This window comes from Cydia splendana, chromosome 22, assembly GCF_910591565.1.
Source record: "Cydia splendana chromosome 22, ilCydSple1.2, whole genome shotgun sequence".
In the NCBI taxonomy this organism is placed as follows: domain Eukaryota; kingdom Metazoa; phylum Arthropoda; class Insecta; order Lepidoptera; family Tortricidae; genus Cydia; species Cydia splendana.
Window position 1 is genome coordinate 8,731,875 of NC_085981.1, and position 19,802 is coordinate 8,751,676.

Consider the following 19,802-nt stretch of genomic DNA (forward strand, 5'->3'; position numbering starts at 1 on the left):
TTCAGATCTATCTCTGAATCAGAAACCTATAAATACCTTGGTATGTCACAGTCGTTGGATATTGAGGACGAGGGTATTAGACGGTCGGTGAAGGAGCGCTTTTTCAGTCGGCTCACAAAAGTCCTTAACAGTCTTTTGTCAGGAGGCAACAAAGTGCGCGCCTTCAATGCCTGGGTAATGCCCCTCCTCACATACTCCTTTGGCATACTAAGGTGGACTCAGACCGAGCTGGACGCCCTGGATCGGAGGGTCCGATCACTGCTCACCACACATCGCATGCTACACCCACGCTCGTCAGTTATGAGATTGTACATCCCACGGAAGTGTGGAGGCCGAGGCTTCCTAAACGCCAAGGATCTCCACAACCGCGAGGTGTACAATCTCAGGAATTATTTCCTTAACAACGAGTGTGGGATGCATCGTGATGTGGTGGCAGTAGACAGGAACCTCACGCCGCTCTCCTTGGCAAACGAGAACTGGCGCAAACCTGTGGTACTAAGTACTGCGGATCGCAAGGCGGCATGGGAGAATAAGGTGCTACACGGGCGGTTCTACAAGGCCCTCACGGGACCCGATGTGGACCTGCTCGCGTCGGTGAACTGGTTACGATTCGGGGACCTCTTCGTAGAAACCGAGGGTTTTGCCTGTGCAATTGCGGACGAAGTGATGATGACGAACAACTATCGGAAATATATCCTGAAGGACGGTACGGTCGACATTTGTCGGGCATGCCGCCGTCCCGGAGAGTCACTCAGGCATATCATTTCCGGTTGTTCTCATCTTGCTAACGGTGAGTACTTGCACAGACATAATCTCGTAGCCAGGATTATTCACCAGCAACTTGCTCTTCTATACGGCCTTGTGGACCGCGAAGTACCGTACTACAAGTACTTACCTGCACCTGTTCTCGAGAATGGTCGTGCCACGCTCTATTGGGATCGATCTATCATCACTGACAGGACTATTGTCGCCAATAAGCCTGACATCGTGCTGATAGACCGATCGCAGCGCCGGGCCGTGCTCGCCGACGTCACCATCCCCCATGATGAGAATCTCGTGAAGGCCGAGAAGGACAAGTCCAGCAAGTACCTAGACTTAGCTCATGAGATTACCGCCATGTGGGATGTTGACTCGACGATCATTGTTCCGATAGTTGTGTCAGCGAACGGTCTCATAGCGAAGAGTCTCGACCAACACCTAGAGAGACTCTCGCTGGGTGGTTGGATCAAGGGTCAGATGCAGAAGGCGGTGATCTTGGACACGGCGCGGATAGTCCGCCGGTTCCTCTCTCTGCAGCCCTGACCACCGGTAGCTTGGGCCTTGCCCCGCTGCTGGCGGCACCCTAGGTTAGGTTTTTTATAATGTGTTTATATATTTTTGTTATGTTTTGTAAGTGTTTTTATATTTTACTTTTATACTCACATTGTAAAATCCTAACCTAAGACCCTAATTGAATAAAGGTGATAATAATAATAAAGGATTCTCTGCCTCTGGCTTGCCTTAGCCGGCCGGCCAGAGTGGAGTCGTTAGAGCTATAAGCTCCAGGGGTGGAAGTGAAATATGCATAAGACGCGAGTTGGCACAGTGGCTGTTAACAGCCACTGGGTAGAAAGCGGCGCACACCTCTCGACACCCCTGAGCCGCTCACACCGGTGTTGCCCTTGAGCCATCCTAGATGTCGCTTTTTGTGGGGGCCCATCTTGTGAGGGCGAGTCACCGTCTGCCGGAAATAAAATTGCATACCGTTTTATTAGGCAGGCGTCCGGTTTTTTACCCCATAGCTCAGTTCTTAGTCCATCGCTTTCACCCAATAACCTAGTTCATTTTAGATTCCATCAACTCTCAATAGTCCTTACACCCTGGCGGGTGCTGCCTCTGCGTGCGTCCCATGACACGGGCAAGGGCAGGCTCCGCTCGGTGTACCCCTTACATTTCATTAAAGTGTCAAAAGGGCCTCTACGTGTTGGCTTCGGCTCCGCGCACGCCTCCCAAAGGTCCGGAACACCATTGTTCCGTGATGGGAAAGACATACAAATAATAAAATCATTTATTTCAGGCAAAGCCCATAAAAATGTTAGTATCTGTACAAAGCAAAACTTAAGACTATTGTTAATAAAATACAGAGTCACAAAACACAGACACAACCGGATGAGCATAAATTCATTAAAACAGTCAATAAAATAAATGTAAAAATAAAATTAAATAATTGAATTGTGAATTACAGAAATAAATTAAATTAAAAACATTAAAATAATAACAATACTTAAATGTAAAAAATCGATCGACAATAATAAATAAAAAAAGATTAAATAGCAATTATAATAAAAACATGTCATCAATTAAAATTAAAAAATTACCAATTAAAATTTACGAATGTCGAATGAAGGCCGATCCATCTTTTAAACATGGGTGAATCCCACCTGTCGGCAAACACCCTTAGAAGGCTGCTAGGGCTCCCCCGCATCCTTTCTAACAATGTATGTATGTATATGGTATATCATTTGTAAGGCGGAATTGTATCAAATTTGAAGTACTGTTCTGTATCAATCATCATCATCACCATTATTTTATTCAATAACAATATTACATTGTGTTATTACCATGTGGAATCAGCAGCAGAAGTTGCTAAGCGGTCGAGGTGTTCAAAATTACCTTAACAATAAAGTCGCGTCAAGATCATTTTGACCAGGCTCACTTAACAACTTCTGGTGCTGACTGTACATATAAATATCTTTATTGACACCAACTTTTTAACAGTCTGCTACCCTTGCATATACTGGGTCAAGCAGATCTTGTCAGTAGAAAAAGGCGCGAAATTCAAATTTTCTATGGGACGATATCGTTTCGCGCCTACATTTTTCAAATTTGCCGCCTTTTTCTACTGACAAGATCTGCTTGACCCAGTATACATATTTTTTGTAAATGATTCATATCTGTACGTAGTTATTTTAACCCAAACCCTAAAAGGGTCAATCCATGTTACAACATAAGTGTACTTACGTCACTAGAGGTCGGCGCAAACCCCGCATTTGCATAAACCAAGATTGCTTCATTGAGCGCATTCAGGCGGCTGGGAAATTCCTAAATAACACCGTACGTGTTTTGTTTTGTTACATACTTAACGCCCTTCGTTATGCAAAGTCTTAATTCTTTTGACTTTGTAATTGTTAACCAGCGTAATTATTATTATTAGGGTAATTTACATGTTACGTGTTTTAGAACAAACAATTACCGCAACTATGATTTACAATGACGCTTACGCTTAATAGTTATTTACGATATAAGAGATAAGTAGGAAATTACCTATTCGCACATGTATCGTACAACGTTTTACAGTACATATGGCCCTTTAAATTTTCGAGGTAGTTACGTAATGTGCTTATTATAGCACCCGGTGTCGTAATGTAGCACCAGATGTAAAGATAATTAAAATGTGCAAAAAGGAAGCTATCACGGATATGAACATTTCATGAGTGCGAAAAAGCACACTACGTGACCAGTTTTGAGCTTCACAGCGGCCGCTAGCGGCCGTTTGAATGTAACCGAAACGTAAGGTAAGCGGACTGGAAATTAGAATCTGTATTGAGGAGATAAGGTGGGCGATATCTTGGAATACAAAAGCAAATAATTCACGCAATCACATATTATTTCTGAATTCAATGTTTCAATGATAATTGACATGATTCTGATCATGGTATAATAATATACTCCGCCTGGTACTCTATTCCCGTCTTTTCTAGGTCACCTAACTGACACAAGCCTACGTCATCATGCGACAGCGCTATATGATAATATGCGATAGCGCTATATATAGCGGCCATGTTATTGTGACGTAGGCCTGTGTCACTCTGGGAATAGAAGACCATGTTTTATTAGACCATGATTCTGATTTTGGTCGCTCTTTGATTGTAGATCTGAAGTCGAAGTGATGCCTCTTATCGGAATAACGGCTCAATTCGGAAAAAGAATTAGATTTCTACTAGACTTCAACAAGTTACGATAAGGATAATTTAAAGATATTTGTAAGATAGATATGTCAAATTTGACGTTTCCGCGATTCTGGAGGTCCTCTTGAACGATTTCGACAAGTTATGACTTAGATATCCAAGTCACATCTAGTCGATATCTAATGTAGATCTAGTTGATCACTAAATCGTCTTAAGATCTTGTGATTATCTCGAAATCCGAATAGGCCTGTAAGAATCAGAATTATATACCTACTTATGTTATCTGATAATGGTATGCAAGTAAAAACCTGCATGCTCAGAAACTAAGTTATGTATACCTAGTTTATACCTAAAGCGGGTTCAGGTCATTGCGACTTTCACAAAACTTTCAATTACAGTCCATACAATTACTTAAGTTGATTAAATCGTGTTCTAATAATACACGGCACAGCAGATTTATTTGGTAATCGAAAAGCTGTCCTTTGCTACTTCAATCTTCAATCAAAATTACTACGCGATCTTGACGTGTCTTTTAATTGGAAAACCCTTATTAAAAATCAGTAACTATTACTTATGAAAGAAAAAGAATGTAAATAATCGTATATCATTCATAATTGTTACATATTTGCCGTGACTTATTTTTCAAAAGTTTTTTCAATAAAAAGAGACGTCAAGATTGTTTACCTTTTTTCTAATGCTAAAGAAACGAACTACTACTTAATACTAAACTAAGGAATAGAGTTGTATGTAACGTGACAACTACTTCACTTCTGAAAATACTACGTCCACGTAAGTAATTGTGTCTTTCACAAAATTTCAATTACAATATTTTGTAAAAGTCGAAATCGGAACGTGAGTTATACTCGTATAATCCGTCTGCTCGGGGATTAAGTCATGTTCTAGAAATAGGACGCGGTGCCGTAGATTTATTTGGTAATCGAAAATCCGCCCTTTGCCCGTATTCATTTCTATTTTAATATGTTTCTAGCTGACGAATGGGGTTGTGTGAAAGGTGACTTTACTGCCGACTTTTAAAAATGCTAATGTTATAATGGTATTTAAAATTCTAATAGTTTTACAATTAAAGTATCTGCCATCCATTGCCGTCAAGTGTTTTTCATAAAGATACATAGGTATGCCTTTTTGTAACGCTACGCTATTACAAAATGGTAGATATTTTTGATGAGGCGTATATATTATTGAGACACAGACATATTGAATATATTAAAATAGGTCACTCACGTATCACCTAAAAAAGTGAATTCTTAAGATTTCTCTGTTACATGGATCATTTTTCAAAGTTGAAAGTTTTTATTGTATGTAAGAATTTAGAAGGCGTAATATACAATTACATATTTAGTTACACCGAAACTTTTCCTTTTCAGCTGTACATACATTTACAGTATACATATATATTTAGTTACGTATTAGGAATTCTCATGAGTAAGAAAACTTACGTAGTAGACTCTTGAATATTTAGCTAGCGACTTCCTAGACGGACCTTATCACATAATTAAAACCAGGGTTATAACCGCGAAAATCGAAGTTAGCAAATTGCGGGCATTTTTCTCTGTCACTCTTATTACGCCTTCATTGGAGTAAAAGAGAAAGATCCCCGTAATTTGCGAATTTCGGTTTTCGCGGTAGCCCCTCAGCTTTAATTATAGCCCGACAGCTCCGAGCCGTTATTCTTAAAGCTTAGAGTTAATCGCTCGTATTAACCAGTACGAGGACATGGAACGTTTTTAAAATACGGTAAGGTGGTGGTACTGGTGCTCGATGCGGTCCCAGTACATGTCATCTTGAGACTTAAGTCATTGTCAATAGAGGTGACAGCAGGGTGTCAACTATTGGGCATTAGCATGCCGAGCACTAGTACTACCACCTTATTCGTAACGCAATCAACATCTTGGATTACAATTGCAAGAACGTTCATAATATTGTGCCGTATTCGTATTCGATGTGCCAGCAATTTCAAAAATAGTCCATTTAGTATTGTATTGTATCTGCAGCGCCACAAATAAGTAAATAAATATTTTAATTCCTTTGCTAAAATGTTTTATACCAAGCGGTGTTGACTCGCGCGTCTATAGGAACACGGCTTAATCCATAATCCCGCGAGCCTCAGCGAGGAGGCCCGCTGAATTTCGGATGACACGCAAATGAAAGCCAATTCTGATCTCAAAATGATATCTTTTTGGTATAATTCGCCCATGCATCTCGCTCATAAGTGCAAGCGAATGACACGCGCGAATGATAACAAATAGACAATACATCATTTTGACAAAAAAATGAGAGTTTGAATTGGCCTCCTACTTTTTTTAGGGTTCCGTACCTCAAAAGGAAAAAACGGAACCCTTATAGGATCACTCGTGCGTCTGTCTGTCTGTTTGTCCGACCATTCCCCCCCTTTATCTCCGAAACTACTGGGTCAAAAATTTTGAAAAAATACACAAAACTGTTCTTTACCTATAGAATAGATGACAGGAAAACCTATTAGAAATGTGCAGTCAAGCGTGAGACGAACTTAATGTACGGAACCCTTGGAATGCGAGTCCGACTCGCACTTGGCTGGTTTTTGTATTGTAAGTTTGTAAGTCAAAAAAATAAATAAAATTGTATCCTTAGTTTGTACTACCCTACCTAGTCACTGTGTTTAGCGAAACGAACACATAATAATTAAAATCTAATATTTTGTTGGATTATTTTATTCGATACGCTCAAAATCAAATCAAGTTTCAAAATCACTGCCAACTTAGCTTGGTCTAACACTAGTGGTTCGTAAAATGATTCACTCACGCCATCATACAATACAATCACTACGAACGCGACCGTTACGGCTCGGCATTGAGCGACTTGCGACGGCCATAGGTTGGAGCGAAAGGTCCGATGGCTGTGTCATGCTCCAACCTATGGTTATCGCTGCCGCCGTCGCAAGTCGCTCGATGTCGTGGCCGAGCCGTTAAAGTATAGTGACACGCAATAAGACATTTATGTCCAGTGCTTCCCGCCTATAAACTTTTAAAGGGTTAACCTGGGACTTATGTCTTAATAAACTTTTAAAGGGTTAACTTGGGTTTATCTTCATGTTTTAATACCGATCTTGCCGTAAACGACACTTTCAGTGGCAGTAAAGGGTTATGAGCAGTTTAAGTTTAAAATTAAGTAATATTTTGTGTTATAGTGATAGTATATTTTAACAAATTCACCCCTAACTACGGCCGTAGCGCTACGCTGTAGTCTGGGTTACTAATGGATTACCGAATTTTTTTTTCCAGATTTTCATATCCCAATCATTTCCCAACTAAACAAGTCGCATATAAATATTTTCCGAGAGAACGATATGCAAAAAAATATTTTGACATTTCCTTACTTTGGCAACATTTATTTTACCAAATTTTAATTACTCGAAATTATTAGTTGCCAAAGAATACAAAAAACATAACAAAACATGACAAATGTAACAGTTATCAAAAAAGAAATTGCCAATTTTTATTTGAACAAATTTTAATTACTCCAAATGAGTAATACTTACCTAAGAATACAAAAACCAAAACGTGCTTTCTATTTTTTCAAACTTTCCATTTTCTGCTCTGAGGAATACAAGGTAACTAACGAACCTATCTAGGTAAAATATAGGTAGTCCTGTAATGTTTTTTTTTTGGTAACTTTCGGGCTGTTTAGTTTACCAAACCAAACTAAGCACCTACTTTACCTAACCTAGCCGTAACACATTTTTAATAACATAATGTTTTGGATAGACATAATTTGTCAAGTAGTGGTTTTGCAATACATTTATTTGAACAAACATTTTTTAAGAAAAGATATTTTTAGACAAAATAATTTTGAGCAGTGATTTATTTGACAAAAATAAATTTGAGCGAACATTTATAGGTAGTCTAAGTAAAACATTTGGGAAAAAAACAGTTGGTCTTATAAAAGTTGTAAAGTAACAGTTTGGGAAATGGTCATTTGTCGGATTTTAAGTTTGTCAAATGTTTATATGGGAAAGATTGAGTTGACAAACGTGCAGTTGGTAAAATTTGGTTAGGAAACGAAATTTGGTCAAAAAAGTTTCGGTAAATTAAAAGGATCCCTTGTAGTCTATATCATGGGTTTCCTGGTATGTAGCGAAAATGATTCGTAGAGGCAAAACGACAACTTGTCGTGATGGGCGCTGAATAGGATAACAGAAAGTGTCCAGTCCAGACCAAAACTACGGAATAAAATCTGAATGCTATTAAAAGTATTAGAACAAATTAAATTATTCTCAGAAAATATTTTTATTTGTTTTTATCAAGTAGAAACACTACCGCGATAGCAGAGGACGCTGGTTCGATTCCAGCCTGGGGCACTGGAGCCCTTGGTCACTTTTACGTATATGACATTTATTTCAGTTTATAAAATCTGAATGCTTTGCGAACAAGTTGCACTTCAATTTATATCAAATCAACAACATATTATCATGATCAGATTTTTAAGAAGCAATCTTCGCTGAATAAATTGTATTTTCTTTAAAGAAGTACATATATAAATCAAGAAGTAAATCTTCACTCAATTTTCTTCCTCATAACATCCTCAACATAACAAACGCTGCTAACGCTAAAACACAAAACAACTTGAAGCCATCAAAAACAGACACCATTCCATACAGGACAGGGGACGACGAAATAAAGGACTCACATCATAAGTACTACATATATTTTACAAAAATCCCGCCTTTGTCATCAGAAAAAACGTTAAAAAAACTCAAACAAATTAACCATCACGTTCTCCACCCCTGATTATCTTCTACCACTTGTTGCACAAATTCCAAAAACAGCCCAAATACATAAATCTACCATTAAACATACGTCCTTCTAAATGTGTACTAACAGCGACACTTAATTGACCAACTGTGGACTTTATATCGTTGCATTAAGGCTTAGAACTCGTCAGTCAGTACATCCCTAATCACGGCAATCCGGCCAGATTAAGAAGACTGTTGCGGCGATAAGCTGCATATAACAAAAAGGGGTATCTGTTTTGGCCGGATGGCTCTCGCTTAAATTGCCGGGCTGTAATGGGCAGAGCCGACAAACCATGTAGCTTGAGTCTTTTGAGTGAAGTTACTCGGATTATGTCCGTTTTAAGTGACGTTTAAAAGACGCCGCAATAATGCTTTTTATTCTATATTTGGTAGCATTTTATCCTGCTACCAAATATATAAATAAAAAGCATTATTGCGGCGTCTTTTAAACGTCACTTAAAACGGACATAATCCGAATAGTCTGTCAAGCAAAGTAGTAATGTACAGCAAAGTGAAATAGGGCAACACTCAAAGAGTAGTGTTGCGCTAAGAAGAGCAGCAATGTACATCGAACCAAAAAATGTAATTATCATAACCTCAAATTTTACAAATATTTACAATCAACGAGCATGATTGTACATTGTAGTCACCTTGACTTAAGTTCATGCACAATCTTATTTAAAATATTGGTATTTAATGATGTCAGCAGAAATTTCTCTTGTAATAGCAACGATTCAGAATGTAAACAAACAAAATGGCTGTCATTCACGATCCACATTTCACAGATAAAACACATGACACGCAATTTTGGAATTATTCGAAAACAGTGTTGCTAGAGTTTGTGCGGAAAGAGAAGAGTCGTGGAATGCATAGGAATCAATACAAACTACGACTCTTCTCTTTCCGCACAGACTCTAACCGCGATTTTTCAAATTTGCCGCTAATATGTAATATGTCAAAAAAATCATTTCTCACATCCTTTCTAAAATTGGAGTAAAATTGCATATTGCATATTGCATAATTATTATTAAATGGAAACATTTGGATGAAAATGTGACGTGTATAATGACACTCCCTCATTTGTTGCAAACTTCGAGCAACACCGGCTTCCGACACATCGGAAGGGAGGGGCCCAAGCGATATCTTACCGTATAAATCTTTCTGCCATTCTGGGGAAAGGTGCACACAGTCGCACTTCTCACACACTTACATACAAAATCCAATCTGCAATGACGACACAAATACATAGAAAATGACACACGTCAAAGACAAATCTTGCAAACCTCGATCTCTTTTTGTGTACGGACGAGTCACAAGTGTCACAACACGCACACCAATTACAGGAGACTAAAATATAATAATTGTGTTTAAATGTAATTAAACGTATATGTAAAAAAAATATTACATATGAAATGTAACACCTTCTTTTTGTAAATTTGATGTCTCCGACCTCTTTTTACGACAAAAAACCGAGCAAGTGTTCACGCGCACGTCTGGACTCGGTCTAGTGAAAAATCAGAGTGCAACTAGTTTTATTACCCACGCTAGATCAGTTGATCTTGTATCTAGGCAGAGGGGAAATAGTGCGAATGCCGCCTCCCTTCCTTGTTGCTCGAAGGTTGCAAAGTTTGCTTACATGGACTCTAACGAAGTATTATGCAATGGACAAGTTTTTTGTAGGTACTTAGGTACGAGTCATGACGTTAGAGCCAGAGGGCCTATCGCGAACCGGCCTGTCACACGTACGAATTTACAAGTGCGACAGAGAGGCAACACGTCGAACTTGGGCTATAACCGCGAAAATCGAAGTACGCAAATTGCGTGCATCTTTCTCTGTCACTCTAATTAAGCCTTCATTGGAGTAAAAGAGAAAGTTTTCGCGGTATTTCCCTTGGTTCGCGGTAAGCACCCTACGAGCCGGGTAGGCCGCGAACCGTAAAAACGAAGAATGTTCGAGTCGCCGAGCCGTGACACGGCCGGGGCGGTACCGGCACTCTCCTGACGAATGCGGGATAATGTGCTCTTTGTACTCGAAGGAGTAAGAGACATTACTTACAAAAATATTTGAATACGTGAAAAGAAAGCTAGATAATGACTTTCTACTAGACTTCAACAAGTTACGATACGGATAATTTAAAGATATTTGTAAGATAGATATGTCATATTTGACGTTTCCGCGATTCTGGAGGTCCTCTTGAACGATTTCGACAAGTTATGACTTAGATATCCAAGTCACATCTAGTCGATATCTAATGTAGATCTAGTTGATCTCTAAATCGTCTCAAGATCTTGTGATTATCTCGAAATCCGAATAGGCCTGTTTGTCTATTTCAATTCAATCGCGCGGTGTCTGCTTAATGCATGCGCTCTACGGCGCGATTCGGGATATGAATTAGAGATTCACTAGATATGAAATAGTAAAGATATGTGACGTTCTACGGCAAAAGGTACCTTATGGCGGCTGGCGCTTACGTCGCATAGCGCCGCAATAATATTGGAGCGGCGTTAATAATAGCGTAAGCGCCAACCGCCATAAGGTATCTTTACCCGTAGGACGTCACATATCTTTACTATTTCATATCTAGTGAATCTCTAATTCATTTCCCGAATCGCGCCGCAAGTTTAATTTAAATAGGTACTTGAAATAATTTCCACTTATAAATTATTTATTTTATTTAATCTTTATTGCACATAAGAAAATACAGTGTACAAAAGGTTAAACTTTAATGCCATAAAGCATTCTCTACTAGTCAACCTATTTAATAATAACCTACCAAGGGCCTATTCATAAATTACGTCATTTCAAATTGGGGGATCTGGAAATCGGATGATGGCAGCATGACGTAGGAGGAAACGGGGTCATTCGAAGCATGATTTTTGGATGATTTTAGGAGGGGGGGGGGGTCAAAAATAGATGACGTAATTTATGGACAGCCCCCACCCAATATATAATTATATTATATGTTCGTCCTTAAATATAAACATTTATCTTGCCATTTTGCTATAAATCGGACAAAATCGCCTTGAACAATAATGGAATTTTCTTACCCTATCGAAATGACAGACAAAATATTGTAATATGATTTTCCTGTGAGAAAAGCTTTTCGTTTCACACTCTATAAACTTCGATAGGCCCTGAACTCGCGTCTTATATGATTCAAAACTTATTTGGAAGAAAAACAGGCCAATTCGAACGTACACTGCCATCAGAATGATATTTGAATCATGTTATTTAGTTGTCGTGCATCTCGCCCGCGCCAATACATGTACGAACAAGTACGAGTGAAATGCACTACCACAGAATAAGTAATAGTACTAACGTACAGAAAGGGCACTTCCTACAAAATCGTTTGACAGCGATTCAGGGTCGAATATTGATATCCCTTTCTAACTTATCCCTATCCCTTTCGGCTGTTTAGGGTTGTCAATATTCAAGTCATTATGTTATCTGTGGTCGTGCACGCAACTTGACGTAAGTTGTGTCAACCCATTTAATTGCTCGGAGCAATGCTGAGGGCCTACCGCGAACCACGTTCGACGTGTTGCCTCTTTGTCGCACTTGTAAATTCGTACGTAAGTATGTCAGGGAGGCAACACGTCGATCGCAGACCACGTGGGTCGCAGTAGGCCCTCTGAGCCGAACGGTGCCGAGTTTGCCCGAAGTCAGGAGTGTCTCCACACTGGCACAACGTGATATTAGTTAGATGTCATCCTGATATCAGTGTATGTTCGAATTGTCCTGAAAGAGTACATAAGTAGGCATCGTCTAAAAATAAGACGTGAGCGGCTCTTACGAGGGCGCGAAACGGAGGGCACAGGCGGAAGCGGGTACATTATGAAAATACTAGAGATGCGCAAAACGCTTCACTGAGTTGAAAAGATTGATTCATATCTTTCGCTCGTGGTGGTATGTATCACTCATTTCGCTCAGTGGATCTGTAAGCTATATTGTTCACAAAATCACGAGTGAGTAGAGAGATGTCAATCAATCAGATGACATAAGTGCGACCAAGATGGCGAATCACGCGATACGATCCCGCCATGTTTCCCGACACCCTCCGAATTCTTCCGAACCGCTTCGAAACCTATTCGCATCGTCTCACTTGCTCACTCGCTCGTCACGCTCGGCCGGCTCATTCGAATCATGAATGGGAAAGAGCGAACACTGAGATAGATGAGTTACTGAGCGAAATGAGCTAGTTGAATCTGCACTGAGTTGAAGAGTGAGTGAGTTCAGTCAAATGATACAGTTCATTTAAATCACTCACTCGTGAACGACACATGCCCAGAAAATACTCGTAATGTCATAAGCAAAGAGAGTAAGTATATGGTCATAAGTACTCGTATGTACCAACGCCCACACTGGTAAAAACAGACAGTTCGTAAACCTTAAAGGCATAAGGTCCACCGTTTGACAGGTAAGGGTGTTACTGTTTGTACCTAAATACTTACCCATTTATACAAATTACGTAAAGAGGAACTAAATAGTTCATGCCCGGCAAGGTCAGGTGACAACCAAAATTCACTAAATTATTCTTTATTTTATTGTAGTCAAGTTCATAATACAGTAAGGTGTTACAAGTATAAAGCGGTAGGTACATGACACCCTGTAAGGGCACACAACCCGTTCAGAACCACAGTGAACCGTAGTAGTACCAAATCCGTAGGTAGATTTTTTTTTTTGTAATTAATGAATTTTGGTTGTCACCTGTACCCCTACTACCCCTAGTGTAAATTTTGTTCGATAGCGTGATGTAACCTACCTACGCGTTTGCCTTGTCATTTTGTGAGGAATTTCGAGTTTCCATAACGTTTCGTTCGAGCGCTATTTAAAATCCCATACAAAAATAAACATAAAGCAAACGCGAACGCCCGTCACGCTATCGAATGAAATTTACACCACTCCGCTGCACCAAAAATGCTATAAAATTTACGATGTCTGCTGATAATTGTGTGCAGAATCACTTGTGACCGCCCTCGCTTATAACTTGCCAACCCGGCTCGCGACGTGGGTGTTACATGGTTGGTGGAGTTTTTATTTACCCGGGATGTCTCACATAGGCAGATCGGGCGTCACCTGCGATCGATGTCACAGCGCACATTGACAGATGGAGCACTAATATACTGACATCAGCTTTGCTCGGAAAACATATAAAAACTCAAAAATGCGCCTTTTCTCAGAGATAAGACCTAGCTAGATCGATTTATCCCCCCGAAAACCCCCATATAGCAAATTTCAACGAAATAGAGCCGTTTCCGAGATCGAAACATATATGTTACTGTAAAAGCCCGAAGTACGGCAAAACCTAGGTTTTACCGGTAAATCCTAGTTCCTTTTATCGATCGGCATCGGTAAAAGCCCGAAATGTTAAATCTTACTAGTTTACTTCGGGCTTTTACCAACACCGATATGGTAAATCCTAGGTCTTACCACGGCGACCGGTAAAGTTTGAATCATGCGCTGATTCTTGAGATTATTAGATGATAATTTTTGAGAAAAAAAACCGACTCTTATTGGGCCCGATGAAAGATTATGGTAGATGGTGCACTATGTAGAAAAGGAGGTAAAAACCACCCACTTTTCTAGTAGCATTTCGTTTCTGTAAGGGTCGCAGTTCTAACCTAACCTAACCCACTTTTGTTCGGTTCTGTGAGGATCACAGTTCAAACCTAACCTAACCCACTTAACGGCGCATGCGGTGCGGTGTACGGGGATTTGAGCGGGAGGGGTTGAGAATCAGTGCATGATTCAAACTTTACCGGTCGCCGTGGTAAGACCTAGGTTTTACTATATCGGTGTTGGTAAAAGCCCGAAGTAAACTAGTACAATTTAACATTTCGGGCTTTTACCGATCGGCATCGGTAAAACCTAGGTTTTACCGGTAAATCCTAGGTTTTACCGGTAAATTCTAGGTTTTGCCGTACTTCGGGCTTTTACAGTAACATATATAAATAAACAAGAATTGCTCGTTCAAAGGTATTAAGATAGATAGATAGATATCATATCGATAATTCAAACTCGATGGGTAGGATGACACCTGTCATTTCAATACAATTTTGCGATATTTGGCAACACTTTTAGGTTATAAATTATATGGAGGTGACACCTGTCATCCTATTTGAAATAAACAGATTTTAATATTTAATTTAAAATTTTTACCCATCGAGTTTGAAAAATATTTATACGAATGTATATTATCCTACTCCCTCAAAAGGTACCTCAAAAGGAAAAAAACGGGACTCTTATAGGATCACACGTGCGTCTGTCTGTCTGGCCGTCAGCCTACGAAAAAATTCAAAGCGTTTGTGAAGTCCCCAATGCGTACTAGTTGCATATTAGCTTGCCGAGATATCGGCACGATTTACAAATTTCGTCAAAATAACAAAATATACCAAGCTTTCGCTGATTTAACAAAGTCGTTAAAATTCAACATCACGTCGTTACCTTGCGCTGCGGTAAATTGGCCTCAACTCACAGGGCAACTTGCTAATGTAGTTGAGGATACCAAAGGCTCTGTACATAACTATTCCGATCCTCCACACTAACGTGGGTGAGTTGAAATCTTTGGATAAAATTTATGGCCAGTATGTACGGGTCTGGAACAAAGTACTAGTGAATGAGGATTAGATTAGATTAGATTAGATTATTTATTTCATGAAATAAATTACAGTAACTACAACTTTGCCTGAGCCAAAATTATAAGAATTTACATCACAATCGTCAAAAACTACAAACTAACATTCAAGAATTCCATGAAACCATTATATAATTTAATATTTTATCTCCCAAAAAGGGTCGTCAGGGTATATAATTCAAAAGAAATATAAATATGTTAATAATATGTTATATATGTCAATTTTTCATTTTGAATAGTAATTATCTTTCTGACATATTTCTGTTATTAAATAAAATATTTAATAACAGAAATATTTCAGATGTAATAGGCAATAATATTAATATTAAGCAAAAGTAAGACTTATAAATTCCTTAACGGAGTACATAGAGTTATTCAATAAAAGGTTTCTGAGTTTGCGCCTAAATGTTTCGTCCGATGTTTCAGACTTTAGATCAGCTGGTAGATGGTCATAGAACTTTGGTCCTATTACGCGTGGGTTCTTTGTCGCTAGTGCCGTCCGATGCGATTGATTAAATTATTTAAGATTTAATAATATTAAATAATAAAAAATAACTGTAGTTTTTATACCTATTGAATTTTTACATGCATGGACAATTGCCATAAAAAAATCACACGAAAACTATTTAGACTACGAGTATATTTGCAAAGGCAGACTAACCAGAACCTTAAAATGTTAATTTTACCTGTAAAAATAATCACGAAAACACCAAAATATTTTCATTTATTTTCAGTTGTATATCGTTAGTCTGCATTCTATAGCAGTATAATTTTAGTAGGTACCTATAAAATAAATGGTAATATTTCAGAGTGATCTCACAAGCAAATCAGATATATATTTTCGGGCTAAGAACTTTAATTTTCCTCGCACCAAACCGACGCCACTCCTGTCAGACTGGGCTATTTTACTACTTATGATGATAATTGCGATAATTCTTAGCCCGTATTTACTGTAATCAAAACCGCCTTTTGTAGAGAACTCCAGCAATAACTAACGTACAAAACTTTTTTCATTGTTCTTGAGTGTATCTTGGGTTAGTTTTAACACTTTTAACTTTCCGCTCGCTCCTGCTCTGTTAGCGACTAGAATGACCAGCGGGCTCAGCACGGTTCCATTTTTATCGACTATCACTATGCGCGTCCCTTTCGCACTTACATACTTGTTAGAACGTGACAGGCATGGTGACAATGGATAAAAACGCTACCGTGCTAAGCCGCCTGAGTAAGTTGTATGCTCTTTAGCAAATGAGAAACTAAGTTCGCGAGCAAAATGTAATTTGCTGTTAGTTTTCATGAAAGTTAGTAACCAGTAACCAGACAACTTTACCTACAACGACGCAGGGTGATTTTTAGGGTTCCGTACCTCAAAAGGAAAAAACGGAACCATTATAGGATCACTCGTGCGTCTGTCTGTCCGTCCGTCTGTCTCAGCCTATTTGCTCCGAAACTACTGGACCAATTAAGTTGAAATTTGGTACACATGTGTAAATGCGGCTAGGCTTTTTTAGGGACACAGGCGCGATGGTTTAAGTGAAACGTGGTGTAGACAGGTATTGCGAAGGCCGTAGGCCGATATCCGCATAAAGCCGAAGCCCCGAAGCGTCCCGAAGAGGTGAAAGACTGAAGACAAAAAATGCGACTACATAGGCTATATCTGGCACACAGCGACAATGGTACTTGTACTATTGATTGATTAGGCACTTGTACTATTGTTACGTATTTTTAAGCACTATATGTATTATCTCTCTTCCGCCTTAAAACATTTACGAAAGTTGTGGGAAGCGCGAACCCGTCGGACGCTCAGAGCTTTCAGCTCTACGCGAAGCTCGGCCTTCAGTCTTCGCATTTGGACACTTGTACTATCATCATTTGCCTGCCCTTATCCCATTCACTTGGGGTCGGAGCAGCATGTTTTTAGGGTTCCGTAACTCAAAAGGAAAAAACGGAACCCTTATAGGATCACTCGTGCGTCTGTCTGTCCGTCTGTCACAGCCTATTTGCTCAAAAACTACTGGACCAATGAAATTGAAATTTGGTACACATATGGAAGTCTGTGACCCAAAGACGGACATGTAATAAAAACAAATGAATTTTAAGCATATGGGGCACTTTTAGGGGGAATATGATAAAATAAAAAAACAAAGTTTTTCAAAGCATATCGTGTTACATATTAAATGAAAAAGCTTAATTTGAGGAACTCAAATATATTTTTTCTATAATTTTATATGAAATAGTTTAGAAGTTATTTAAGAAAATAGGCAAAAAATGACCATTTCCCCCCTTCCCCTTAACTCCGATACTACTGAGTCTAAAATTTTGAAAAAAATACACATAATAGTTCTTCACCTCTAGATGACAGGAAAACCTATTAGAAACCTACAGTCAAGCGTGAGTCGGACTTAAGAAAAAAAACGCGGTTCGGCTGTTTTAGGACAGCCGTAATGGTTTACGTGAAACGTGGTGTAACGTCGTGAAACAGCTTTTGCGAAGGCCGAAGGCCGAGCTACGCGTAGGGCCGAAGGCCCGAAGCGACCCCCAGAGACATTTTGAAACGCACGGCCGAAGGCCGAGTTGCGGGAGATTAGTGCTCAAATACAGAACAATTATATATAGTACAAGTGTCTGAATGCGAAGGTCGAAGGCCCTGAAGGCCCGGAGCCTCTGACATGTGCATGCTTCCTGCAAAGGAGATCGTCGATTTTGTTTTATCTTTTGTTAAGCGATTGGGCCCGATACCTATAGATTACTGGAAAAACGTATAAGAAGTCTGCAATTAAGCGTGAGCTGGACTTAAGAATAAGAATTGCGGATAAGCTCTATCAGGGCCACAACCGCAATTGTTTACGTGAAACGTGGTGTGGACAGCTAGTGCGAAAGTCGAAGGCCAAGCTCTGCGTTGGGCCGAAGGCCTGAAGCATCCGAGAGAGGTGCGCCTCCACGTAAGGTCGAAGGATGAGCTGTAGGAGGTTAGTGTTCAAACAGAACAAATAATTGGTTTAAGTACGAGTAGCTAAATGAGAATCAGAGGGTCTACCGCGAACACCGAAGTTCGCAAATTACGGAGATTTCTCTTTTACTCCAATGAAACCGTAATTAGTGTGACAGAGAGAAATGCCAGCAATTTGCGAACTTCGATTTTCGCGGTTATAGCCATAGCCCTGTTATCTTGAAATAACAGAGATCCGCCTAACCAATACAAAAAAATTTAGGCACTATTTAACACAATACTTGAACAAAATTAAAATAAATATTGCGTAACTATCCTCTGATACATATTTATAGATTATTAACTATAAGATATATTAACTCACATTTATAGACGGGTCTAACGCAAAATTTATTCAAAAGTTTATTTATTTATATGTGTTCAAAACGCGGAAGTTTTAAATATTATATCCTCTGATAGCTCAGTTAAAAAAACACGGAAAAGCCGTGGCGTGCCCCTAGCCAGCCGTGTGTGGAACAATTGAATGAACAGTTAAATGTATTTAAGAGCTTCGCTTTGCTCGCTCGTTCGAAAATGTGTGCAGTACGGAACCCTTGGGACGCGAGTTCGACTCCCACTTGACCGGTTTTTTTTCTTCTATACCCTCTCTTGGCCGTCATCTCATCATTCACTCGCGTTCGTTTCATATCATCTCTCACACAGTCCATCCACCTTTTCCTCGGTTTTCCTCTCCCGTTACTTCCCTCCACATTCATTCGTAATACCTTTTTCGTCACATGATTTTCATCCCTCCGCATCATATGACCGTACCACGCTAGCCGATTCGCTCTCTTACTTTTTCTACTATGGGTGCAACTTTCTGGCTTCCTCTTATATACTCATTCCTTATCCTATCCATTCTCGTCCCACCACACATCCATCTTAACATTCTCATTTCCACTACATGCAATCTAAGATTTCATCCGTCACCTTTAAGGCCCAACACTCTGAATCCAAGCTACTGTGCATAGTAAGTAAAGTAACTAAGTAAGTAAACACTTTATTGTACGAAAAGAAAGGAATATTTTTCACATCAGGTAAAACATAAATGTGTAGTACAAAGGCGAACTTATCCCTAAGAGGGATCTGTTGAAGATATATAAGTCACCGCGCCATAACACTTCTTGTTACATGTGGTTTTTGATCTGACCCATTCGGGTTTTTCAAGACGTTTCACTAAGTTTCACGTACAAAAAAAATTGTTGAAAATTGTGTGATGTACGGAACCCTGGAAATGCGAGTCCGACTCGCACTTGACCAGTTTTTTTTAACTTTAGCCGTCTGATCAGGCGAAACGTATGAAACAGCTAATGTTTGTCCGCCCGCGGCTTTACTCCGTGATCGATAGTGCTAGAAAGCTGTTATTTGGCATGAATGAATACATTAATTAATCATATTCCTTGCGTTGTCCCGGTATTTTGCCACGGCTCATGGGAGCCTGGGGT

At 39.4% G+C, this 19,802-nt stretch overlaps 2 protein-coding genes across 2 annotated transcripts in view; both read left to right on the forward strand.

Annotated features, from left to right (window-relative positions):
* The window catches only part of LOC134801495 (uncharacterized), a 148,377-nt gene that overhangs the window by 51,094 nt on the left and 77,481 nt on the right, over positions 1 to 19,802 (forward strand). The window lies entirely within an intron of this gene.
* LOC134801485 (uncharacterized) overlaps positions 164 to 19,802 on the forward strand; it is a 234,132-nt gene continuing 214,493 nt past the window's right edge. The window contains exon 1 of the mRNA XM_063774093.1: positions 164 to 1,848. Coding sequence (XP_063630163.1) covers positions 178 to 1,302 — 1,125 coding nt within the window. The 5' untranslated portion in view covers positions 164 to 177 and the 3' untranslated portion in view covers positions 1,303 to 1,848. The remainder of the gene's footprint in view (positions 1,849 to 19,802) is intronic.